Source organism: Vulpes lagopus, chromosome 7, assembly GCF_018345385.1.
Source record: "Vulpes lagopus strain Blue_001 chromosome 7, ASM1834538v1, whole genome shotgun sequence".
Classification (NCBI taxonomy): domain Eukaryota; kingdom Metazoa; phylum Chordata; class Mammalia; order Carnivora; family Canidae; genus Vulpes; species Vulpes lagopus.
Genome location: NC_054830.1, coordinates 87,103,780 through 87,115,898, shown reverse-complemented (window position 1 = coordinate 87,115,898; position 12,119 = coordinate 87,103,780). Strand labels below are relative to the sequence as shown.

General features: G+C 41.1%; 2 protein-coding genes across 3 annotated transcripts in view; one reads left to right on the top strand and one right to left on the bottom strand.

Moving 5' to 3' along the window:
* The window catches only part of MOB3B (MOB kinase activator 3B), a 188,769-nt gene that overhangs the window by 174,961 nt on the left and 1,689 nt on the right, over positions 1–12,119 (bottom strand). The gene's annotated exons all lie outside the window — the stretch shown is intronic.
* On the top strand, positions 6,743–9,298 carry IFNK (interferon kappa). The gene has a single exon (XM_041762685.1). The coding sequence runs from the start codon at positions 7,431–7,433 to the stop codon at positions 8,058–8,060; it is 630 nt and encodes a 209-aa protein (XP_041618619.1). The 5' UTR covers positions 6,743–7,430; the 3' UTR covers positions 8,061–9,298.

Sequence of the window (12,119 nt, the reverse complement as noted above, 5' to 3'; positions counted from 1 at the left end):
GTCGGGCTCCCTGCATGGAGCCTGCTTCTCCCTCTGCCTGTGTCTCTGCCTCCCCCCCACCCCCCCGTGTGTGTCTCTCATGAATAAATAAATAAAATCTTTAAAACAACAACAACAACAAAGAAACTTATTCCAAGCCACTTCTCTAGGCCTGAACTGACCCAGGAATCTGGGAAACCAGTCATTATTCACAGAATTCTAAATAACTTCGAGAAATACTAGGGGTGGCAGACTTAACATAGGGTTTCCTCCTTTGCTATCATCTTCCCCACAGAGCTGAGAAGCCCCTGTGAAGTATCAGAAAAAGCTTCAGTTATGGCCTTCCTTTCTGGCTTCAAAATAGTGACAGCCTCTAGCCTCCACAATTCCCTCTCCTTTGACTGAAGATGGGCTGCTCCTCTTAGTGGAGGCAGAGGGACGAGAGTTCTCTGCATGCTGGTGAAAGGCTTACACTGATGGCATTGAGGTCAGAGGACCTGTATGTCAGCCTGATTTTGCCCTCAAGTAGCACTGTGACCTTGGACAAGTCAATTCACCCCTCTGACTTCAAAAATCTATCTCCAAGTGTCCTTCTAACCCTACATTCTATGATTTAGATTCTGTACTTCACAGGCTACCAAGCGGTGGGGTTCTTGGCAAGAAGAAACTCTTGCCCACTTTACCTGGCTCCAATAGATTATTCCTGGACACCATCCTCAAATCCAAGCATTTCTCAGACACTACAGAAATCCTAAAATTTGGGGCATGTGAGTCTTCTGTCAGTCTAAGAAAAGTCTACTTAAATTTTCCCATAATAATGCCTTTCTTTGTTATTCATAACTGTCAGGAAACCTATGACCCCATGCAAGCTGACAGTTATTAAAAGAAGACCCTGTCCTCATCCCTGCAATGGCAACTAAATATTTTTAAATATTTATCCAAGATGGGGTGCCTGGATAGCTCAGTTGGTTAAGCGCCAGATTCTTGATTTCGGCTCTAGTCATGATCTCAGGGTCCTGGGATCTGATGGGCTCTGTGCTCAGTAGGAAGTCCACTTTCTATCCCCCTCCCTCTGCTCTCTCTCTCTCTCTCAAATAAATAAATAAATATTTTAAATAAATAAATATCCAAGACAAGAGGACATCTCTATCCATCACTTACTCCACTCTTGCTTTCTTCCCAGACTACAGGCACCCTTGGATGTGGTCTGGGAAGAAATCCACATTCACCCAGTGAGTAAAGTGAAAGAAAGCCCAATTAGGATTCGAATGGACCAAGAGAAACAAGGGTACAGGTGGAAACTGTTCAGGTAATCCCAAAACTGAGGGTAGGTTTTACTGATACCAGATATTTATTTACTTAAATGATATTTATTTACTTAAATATCTACTTTACATGGTAAATTTCTTTTTACCAGGAATCATTTTCTAAGAGCTAAAATTATTTCTGTGTACAAGTTACTACATGCATCATCTGAAGTTGGGCTATAAAAGAGAACCAAGGGTTAAGTCTGTCCAAAGGGTCTCCTCAGGGGTGATATAATGAAAACAAAACAAAATAAAACAAAGCTGCTGGGAGCATCTGATATAATATAGAAGTGGCAATGTTGGGAGAAGGAGGAGGTCTTGGAGAATGGTCTTGGAACCTCTCAATAGTTTTCCTCTCAATAGTTTTGCTTCCCCAGCAAACTTGAGAATCAAAAGAAATCACGTGGTAGTTTCTTATCCAACAAATATTTAGTGTCTTTATGTAAGAGATGCCATGGATACAAAACTGAATAACTGTTTGGACAGTTAGATATGTGAGTCACCCAAACAACACAGAACTATGTGATACCACTAGAGTAGAGGTATGGCTGTGCTCATGGCCTAACCAGCCGTGGAGAACCCCAAAGAGAAAACAATGGAGGTTTGTTTTCTGTGAACTTGTTAATTTCCCTAATACTTGACTTTGTTCTTCCCATGTCCCTATACCAAAAGAACTAAACCACCAAATAATTTCCCTGTCATTGAGACATGGCTTCAATCTTTTAGGCATCCAACAAATAGTTACTGAGCACCTATTTTGTGCCAGGGTCTATGAAAGGCACTTGGATCTGTTTAATCCAGGTCTAGTGAGCCATTTATCCTGGGCCTCAGATTCATGAAATGTATATAATATAAATTTTTTAGATTATATCCAAACAATAACATATATACAGCCATAGATATACTTACAGGATTAAACTTCAAAGCACATCATAACTTTTATAATTTTATTTGGGCAATTTTCAAAAATATATACAAATCTCCCTACTACTGTGCCACATATCATTCATGGAAGTGATCCAGTTCTCTCTCAATCACTGTAAGTCTTGCTGGACATTTAAGAGAAGACAGCTGACAAACCACTTGTTGCACTATGCTCACAGAACTTAGTGTTTAGTGGGGAAACAGATGTCAAATAAGGATACACATCAAACTAATAACCAGTTATCACAGGGCAGACAGTGGCATGGCATGAGGCTGAGCTGGTAAGCAGAAGCTTTCCCTTTATCTAAAGTGTTTGAATTTTTACTATAAAAACATTCCCATATTCTACTTGTGTAGTCATTACAAATTTCTACATCAGGTACATCATTAAAAAAACAACCAAGAAGAGGACCAGAAGACCATGGGAGAGGCTGACCCCAATGTGGGAGGAAGGGAGATGAGCAAAACACCAACTTGGAGCTTCAGGGTTGGTCTGAAGCTAAAACAGCTGCACACAACTCTGTGGTCACCATTATCTGCATACTCTAGGGAAGATAACACCAGGAATGGATGCTCAGCTTCCCATCTCAGAGCTTTCTTTTAGGCTCAATCACCTTCTGACCCTACAAATGAAACAATCTACTTCCATGTACTGAGGCTTCCCATCTCAGAGCTTTCTTTTAGGCTTAATCACCTTCTGACCTCACAAATGAAACAATCTACTTCCATGTACTGAGTAACACAGATGATGAACATGTTTCTCTCACCTTGGTTTGAAAGTTGCCTTTTCATGGAGAGCAATAAATCTTACCAGAAAATACTAAATGCTCCTGAGCTGAATCACAACAATTCTGTCTAGACTGAAATGTCTCATCTCCATTTTGTCAAACAAATTGTGTCTTGCCCATTACTGTTCACCTTATAATCCATATGGGCTTTACACAGTTCTATCAACAACAGAGCAGCCCCTGAGGGGCTCTCTGTTTCCCTCTGAGGAAAGCCTAACCAAATATAAATGATCTCAAGACATGCTAGAGAAATAAGAGCAGATATTGTGGAAATATCATTAGCCAGGCAACATACAGACTGCTAATGACAGATGGAGCAGTTGTAATAGACAAATTTTGGGATAAAAACATTTCCTTACACTGTCATTCTTTCTAATTTTCCTGTTATTTTGAAATATACTCATGTGGCATGGCTTTTACCAGATGCAAAACCAATGATTGACCATCCAATAATGCTCCTGATGAGAGCAATTTGTATATGTGTGTGTACACATATGCGTGCACACATAATATTTTTAGTATGGCAGGTACCTCTCTGGAGTGTGCTGTGCACAGTTTTTAGGGACATGCACACAAGTAAAGCCAGCACAGAGTATTGCAACTGAATGTACCTCTGTATGAGGTGAACGACTTACTAGCAGAGGAAAAGTTCCGTGTGAAGGGCTTCATGTCTGAGTTCTACTCTAAGAGGTCAAAAGGAGTTTGTCTGGTGGATAGGGTTATCAGGTAAAATAATGGGACACCCAGTTAAATTTGAATTTGGGGTAAATGACAAGTGACCTTTTTCTTGTATAGGTACCTCCCAAATACTGCATGGGCGTTCTGTATTTTTATTTGCAAAATCAGGCATAGATAAGAACTTTTAAAAAGCTAACAGTGGAAGAGGGGAAGATATGCACATCAATCATCTTTCCTTCTTTGTCATGAATATTGTCACTATCAGCATCAATTAACATTTACAGTATTCACATAGGGATGAGGTCCATGCTACAGGGAAGACCTATGAATTACTCCTGCCCTCTAAAACACTCAGAATATGCCTGCTTCTTCAATTGTGGACTCTATTCTTCCATCTTTAAGACCCAACCCAGTGATTGGCATGTGGTACTAGCTAAAAATACAGTTTTGAATAAATGAGGATGTGACATGGAACGACAATAAAGGGAGGAAATTTGGGGGGAGCAGGATAAAATGACAAAGCTGTACATGGCAGAAAATACAGGGGCCTTCAAGATAGTGATGACAGCCAAATCTGTAGTCACCTCTATCACCTGTGAGCAGAACCTCTTAGCATAGTAATTCAATTGAACAGTCTTTTAGTTTAGTTAGTAAGGGTGATCTGTCCCAAATAACTGCAAAGCAGTCTAAGCATTCTGAGTGGGTAGGGGAAGGGGAAGTATATAAAATTGGGAAACCAACACTTACTCAATTATCCATTTTAAAAAGCCACAATGAAGGCGGACAGAGCATTGTAAAAAAAAAAAAGCCCAAAAGAGAAACAAACAGTTCTGCCTAGGATGATGTAATAAGTTTTACGATGAAAGAAGTTATGTGAAATACATAAGCAGGTATCGCCTTCAGAGGCGTTTTGTACTTTATAGACTCTTTAATTATAAATATGCATACATATATATATATAAACATATATATTTTTATTGAGAAGTTGCAAGAATATTACACTATCTTCCCACATAATCTATGTTATTCTATGGAATGAGAACTGAGTCTTGGGGTAAATTCACATTTCCTTTGAAGGTATCCTGGAATGGAAATTTTAAGTAAATAAAGTAGTACTTATTGGTCACATTGCAAAACACATAATAGTTTTTCTTTTTTAAAAAAGATTTTATTTATTTGAGAGACAGCACTGGAGAGAGAACATGATAAAGAGAATATGAATGGGGGGGGTAGGTAAAGGGAGAGGGAGAAGCAGATTCTCTGCTGAGCAGGGAGCTCACTCTGCTGAAAGAGCCCTGAGATCAAGACCTGAGCTGAAGAAGACGTTTAACTGAATAAGCTACCCGGGTGCCCCTAATTTTTTTTAATGTATGTTGTTTTAAAAATAGCTCTGCCTTGGGCAGCCCCGGTGGCTCAGCGGTTTAAGCGCTGCCATCAACCCAGGGTGTGATCCTGGAGACCGGGGATCGAGTCCCATGTCCGGTTCCCTGCATGGAGCCTGCTTCTCCCTCTGCCTGTGTCTCTGCCTCTTTCTCTCTCTGTGTCTCTCATGCATAAATAAATAAAATCTTAAAAAAAATAGTTCTGCCTTATTAAATACTAGCTAATTACAGAAAACTAAAAAAATGAGGTAAATAAAAATACAAAAATAAAAATCACTAAAAATAATAATTATTCTCCTAGTCAGGAAATATTTGTAGCATATACATTTCTAGATTTCTTCTGCACATATATGCTATAAGACTCTGTATACTACCATGGAAGCTTGGTTTTCAACTACAAAGTGAACTTATCCAATGGCCAAATACATTCCCACACCACAATATTTAATGCTTTCACAGAAAGTTTAATTACTTAACCAACTACCTATTGCTTAACATTTAAATTGTTTTCAGTTTTTTCTGTGATAAACTTCCCGACAGCTAAGTCTTTAAAAGATGTCCATCACTATTTCTCAGGGATAACTTCCTAGAGAAGGAACTGCTGAGTCAAAGACCTTGTACATTTTTAAGACTTTTGATACATATCATCATTTTACTCTCTAGGAGAGTTGTATCAACTTACTATCCTATAGTGATAAAATATAAAAGGCTCATTTTCCAAATTATTTTTCCAGATTGGTCATCTCATAAAATATGTGAAATCAGAATTTAGAGAAAACACAGATAGAGTAATATATGTAGTAAGTTTTCTATCCATAGAAAGCCTGTCCAAAAAGCCAGGATTTAAAAAAAAAAATCCCACCATCCATAGTTTGCCTTTGGTGCAACGAACTGATTTAGATAAGAACTTTTAAAAAAGCTAAACTTGCAATCACAGTCTGTCATATTTGTGGAACCATGCTTGCTTTTGCGTTACCATTCTAAAATGAGTTTATTAAAAATTAATATATTTCTTTATTAAGATAATAATTAAGCTAGCCTTGTTTTAAGATGATAATTAAGTTCCTGGGCAAAGGAATGCACCTGGCTTGAACATAACCAGAAGAAGATCATTTTTGATCAAACAAAATGAAAACCAAAAATGATGGATAGCCATCATTATCACAGTAATAGTGGTCCAGATGTGAAGTACCTCCTCAGTGAAAAACAAATAGGAATGAACAAGAACCTTTACAGCATTCAGAACCTCCAATAAGAAGAAAAGACAGCCAAGGCAATGTTTTAAAATCCTATCTAAACCATATCTAAAAGTAAGGAAAATGCATGACACTATGAGAGAAGCTAATGAAGCAGAAAAATATTCTCCAATATACAACTTCCTTGAGGACTTCTATAACAGGTATGGGAGGCATATGAAATGTTAGGCAGCCATGGGAAGTGCTAGATTGGGTTTGACCAAAGGAAAGGATAGTGGGAAAGTATCAATATTTTCTAATGACAACAGAAAACCAACGTAGCTTACTCTTCTATTTGGTAAGTGCCATGCTCAATTGACCAACTCTGCTTTTCATCTTTTTTGAGACCTGGGAAAATAAAATAAAGAGAAAATACCCAGGGTACCTGGGTGGCTCAGTCGGTTAAGCGTCTGCCTCCAGCTCAGGTCATGATCTCAGGGTCCTGGGATTGAGCCCCACATCGGGCTCTCTGCTCAGTGGGGACTCTGCTTCTCCCTCTCCCTCTGTGCTCTCTCACACTCTCTCAAATAAAAAAAAAGAAAAGAAAAGAAAGAAGAAAATAAAGTATCCAAATAGAGAAACTTAATTTTACAAGATTAGAGAAACCTTAAACTACGTTATGTTCTGGTGGCCCTGCAATCAAATAATTAAAGTCATTTGGTCAATGTCTATGATTAACTCAATGAGAGAAAATGTTTGGCTGCCCAGCCAGATTAAAAGAAACACAACACATTTTTTTAAATAGATTGCTCTCTTAGATAATAGTCTTGAACGAATGAGTGTATAGAGTCAGAAACTTCAGTTCTTTCTGAAATACTATGCATTGATCTTATTATGACAATTCTATAGGACTGGGATGGGTCATCCAGGCAACTAAGGTAATACAATGGTAATGCTTTGCTCATTTTGAAGAAAGAGATTAGCATTTCTAAAGTCAGTGTACTCACCCAAGTCATAACAAACCTCAGAGGCAAAGGAAAGGGACTGAAACTCTGAGAACCATAAACTGAGAACTAAGAAAACTCCTCCCCACTGAAGATTATTCAGGTGTATAAGAGGCACATGAAGGAATCCTTAAGACCTCAAACATCATTGTCAACCTTGAGTCTGGTGGATTTTTTAGCTTAAGGGAAAAAAATGAGCACTAAGCCTGATGTGATTCGCAAGTGTTTGTGGCCTGCATGCCTGGTGGGTCTGCTCATCACTGGCGTGCTCTCCCTGGACTGTAACTTGCTACATTTTCACCTGAGGAAAGTCACCTGGCAAAATCTGAGACTTCTGAGCAGTATGAGCAATTCATTTCCTGTAGAGTGCTTAAGAGAAACCAAAGCTTTTGAGTTGCCCCAAGAGATCCTATCACACACCCAGCCTGTGAAAAGATACATCAAGGAGGCCTTCTATGAAATGTCTATACAAGCCTTCAACATTTTCAGTCAGTACACCTTCAAATCCACTTGGGAAAATGATTATCTGAAACAAATCCAAATCGGACTTGATCAACAGCTGCAATACGTGGAACAATGCTTGGAGGAAGAGGAGAAAGAAGAGGATGACTCAAAAGAGATGGAAGAGGATGGGATAAACCGCTCAGAAGCTATGGTCCCCCAGCTAAGCAATCTAGAACTGAGGAGATATTTCAATAGGATAGACAACTTCCTGAAAGAAAAGAAATACAGCCACTGTGCCTGGGAGATCATCCGAGTGGAAATCAGAAGATGCTTCTACTACTACTTTCAGAAATTCGCACCACTGCTCAGGAAAAAATAAGGTATATTTTTATAATTAAAGTTCCACTTCTCTCCAACAACTTCTCCTTCATCTTCTTTTAAGAAATTATTAGGCTAGCCCTAAGCCTGCCCTCCGTTGGAGTGGCAGTGATTTAGGTAATGTTTACTGTCTCTAAAGTTGGCCTTGAGACATCAGCTACATCCATCCACCTTTTCTAAGAGGGATGCCAACCATCTGCTGTGTACCAATAGTCTTGTTAGAAAGTTCTGAAGACAGTTTTAAAGGAAAAAAACCCTCTCCATATTCTCCTCTTTCCTTCCTCTTTCCTTTTGCTATTTTATATTTGCTTTGCTCTACTGCCTTTGACTTTGTCAAGCCAATGGCTGGAGGATATGAATGAGAAAATGCTGTAAAATGTAACACCTCAATGATTTTAACTGTCATACTGCCAAGGCAGTTTATTCTGTGAAAGTTGAGCATGTTAAAGGAGCTTATTCTACAAGTTTTCATAGTTAAAACCTTTCCTTTGTACCCTTGCCCTCAAAAAAAAAAAAAAAGTTGAAATTTCTGCCCTATTTGCTCCTCAGTTTGGTTTGTTTGAAATGATACAGTTTGTAGGATGGCATGTTATTATTTTAAGAGAATGAAGATCCTCAGTGATATCAGATGGTTGAATTAGATGGCCATTAAGTTCTCATTCATCCTTTGAGAGCCAATGATTCTTATGTGGAAAACACAGTTCATTCCCACTGCCTACTATTTGATTTCTACACCCAAGTGCATGGAAAATGCTGCAGAAAAGTATAATATCTGCCTTTCATTGTTTCTCTGTATTTTTTATTTTTCTGTATTTGTTATTTTTCTCTGTATTTTTTAAATGCCTGAGATGAAGTATCTACAATCATATTTCACATTGGAGTTTCCCATTTAGAAAGCCAATTTCTGTTGAGTAAACTAGTTATAATAATACATGACACTTTACTATAGTTTATCTTTTTAGAAATTATCTTGTATCCAGATTACCTAGATTATTATTTTTTTAAAGATTTGACTTATTTATTCATGAGATACATACAGAGAGAGGCAAAGACATAGGCAGGGGAAGAAGCAGGCTCCTCTCAGGGAGTCGGATGCAGAACTCATCCCAGGACTCTGGGATCGTGACCTGAGCCAAAGGCAGACGCTCAACTACTGACCATCCAGGTATCCCAGATTACCTAGATTATTAAATTTTCGTGTGTGATCCTTCATCTACATTAATCCATTATCCAACTGAAATTAATTTTCTCTTCCTCTCTCCTTCATCCCATTTCAGAATCATGTACCTTCAAGCAAGAATTAATACAAAGATTTGTGGCTACCCAGATGCAAATGCACAAAGAATGCACCTGGTTCCACCACTGAGAAACCTCTCCTGTTATCCTGTTTCAAAGGCCAGCTACTGAACTGTTTATATTCAAAGTTCATTCAAGTACAGGGCTCAAGGGATCCCTGGGTGGCGCAGCGGTTTGGCTCCTGCCTTTGACCCAGGGCGCGATCCTGGAGACCGGGGATCAAATCCCATGTCGGGCTCCCAGTGCATGGAGCCTGCTTCTCCCTCTGCCTGTGTCTCTGCCTCTCTCTCTCTCTCTCTCTCTCTCTCTATCTATCTATCTCTGTGTGACTATCATAAATAAATAAAAATTAAAAAAAAAAACAAGTACAGGGCTCAAATGGTAAATCGAAATAGAAAAAATCTTATAAAACTGAGGCAAATTTCAGCCAAAAATTAAAAGTTGTGGATGATGGTATACTGGTTATCAATGGAAGGAATGTAAATAAAATGAGTTAGTAAAATCCTTTTAGTAAAAACAACTCATCAACAAAGTTGTCCTAAATGGGTGGTGGGGGCGGGAGGGGGGAAGAGACAGGAAGAGGCACCATAAACTGTAAAGATGTTGGGGCATGCAAACTACTAAGGAGAAAGTATACACTCGGTATTTTCCAACAATTTTTCTAACAATGCTTTTGCATAGTCTCCCTAATAACTCTACCGAGATCATGTCAGTTATTTTAGTAATTTATGGTTGCAGTCTTGCCAAATGTTTACTATGCTAGAAGGAAGAGAATTGGCACTTTGAGTCAATAAAGACTGTCCAATTACATGGGCAGGGTCAGAAGTCAGAACAGTATGCTTTTATCAGGAGCACCTCTAATCAGAAAAAGGAGAATGGTCCCACTGAAAAAAAAAATAGGTTAAGGGCATAAACTGATATCATCATAAAAGAATAAATACTAACAACAACAGGAAAAATGTTTAGTATTATTTGTGGTTAAGGAAATACAAAAGAAGACAAGAGGATACCCTCCTCTCATCCTTCAGCAGAAATAAAAAAGAGTAATTATAATACAGAACATGAGTGGGGTGCAAGGTACAGGGGGAAAAAATCCTCTTGTATATTGTTAGAAAGCGGGTAAAGTGGCACAACTTTCCTACAGGACAATCTTAAATATGCTTTAAAAAGTGCATTAACTCTTTCAACCTAGCTATACTAGCTCCAGAAATTTATTCAAGGAAATCACTATTCATTGGAGCCCTATTTATAATATCTCCCTTTCTTTTGCTTTCATTTTTACTTCTCTGTATTTTCTACTTTTTCTACAGTGATTCGGGGAAGGGGAGGTTAATTCTAAAATTAAAGAAACTGTACAAGCTCATCTTCCACTACAATTATCCTGTTTTCCTTACTGGGGTAGACTGGGACAAACACTGCCCTTTCACTTTGCTAATGATGCCTTTGGGCATTTCTTGAGCAACCCAAGTCAGCCTCATTGCTTCTTTCCTGCTGCTTCTGCTGCTAAATTTCAAAGGAATCTTTCCTTAGGCATCATTTTCATAATGAAATGTTTGTAAAGTATCTCCCAGTGCCTCAAAGATTTTGCTTTTCTTTCTTTTGTTCGTCCCACCGATAAAATCCAGAAATCGCCAGAGAAAGTGCTCTGTGTCCACCTTCCTGACTTAGTAGTCTCCTTTGTTTTTCTATTTATTGAATGGAACTCAAATTTCTGTTAAGTCAGGTAAAGGGCAAACTCCTAGAACTGAAGAGCTCCCACTTAAAATGCTCGAGTGGGTTACACAGGTCACAAGCATTTCAATGGAAGCTGGCTTCCTCCCCCCCAGGCTTGGGGAAGGGACCAAGAGGTAGAGGGTGAAAAGAGTGTGCCTGAGGGATGATTGCGCCTCCATCAGAAAAAGCTGGCAACACTGGTACAGTAAGGCTGAGCGTGTATAGGTTCTAACAGGTGCACAGGCTTGGCCTCCCCTCAACAGGCAAAAGGCCTCTGCAGGCACCCCACGGGGACCCCGCCTCCCCAGACTGGCTACTTTGCTTTTGCCCTCCTCTTTAATCATCCACCCCCCCCCAGACAAGAAGCACGATGTGTAAGCATCTAATGGTGAAGGAAGGCACAGAAACAGGGCTCCCTATGATCCAACAGGGGCACCCGCAAGGGACCTCGGAGGCTGCCCCAAACCACTGGTTCGCCAGGACTTGGAATCCTGAGCATCGCCCCAGCCGCGCCCGTCCCGGGCCCTCGGGGTTTGCCTTCCTCTAAATGCGGACGGAGGACCTGGGATTCAAACCTGGAGCCCCACCCACGTCAGCATTCCTCGTTCAGGCTGGGGGGAGCCACCTCCCCGCGGGCTCCGGGCAAAGTCTCGAGGCTTCCCGGGTTATTGCCTTCTGCATGGTCGCGGGTCGTGCAGCCCGCGGAGCTCCGCAGACCCGGGGCCTCGGCCTCCCGTCCCGCCGCAAGGGCCCTGACGCCGGCTGCCGTGGCGGGGACTGAAGCCCACAGGAAGGGCGGCCGGGGGTCTCCCCTCCCGCCGGCGGTCAGCGGCTCCTCGGGCCGGCGGTGCGCGGCCGCCCGCCCCCCCCCCGCCCTCGCCCGCCCCCCCGCCCCCGCCCCCCCTGCCCTCGCCCGCCCCCCCCGCTCCCCCCTGCCCTCGCCCGCCCCCCCCGCCCCCCTCCGCCCTCCAGCCGCGGGCCTGGGTGCGGCGGCCCCGGGGGCTCGGGCTCCCCTGACGCGGGGCGCCGTGCGGGGGGGGCGGGGGCGCCC

Bases quoted from the DNA above. Each gene is read 5' to 3' on its own strand.
- IFNK (XM_041762685.1), top strand. From the start codon at position 7,431: ATGAGCACTAAGCCTGATGTGATTCGCAAGTGTTTGTGGCCTGCATGC.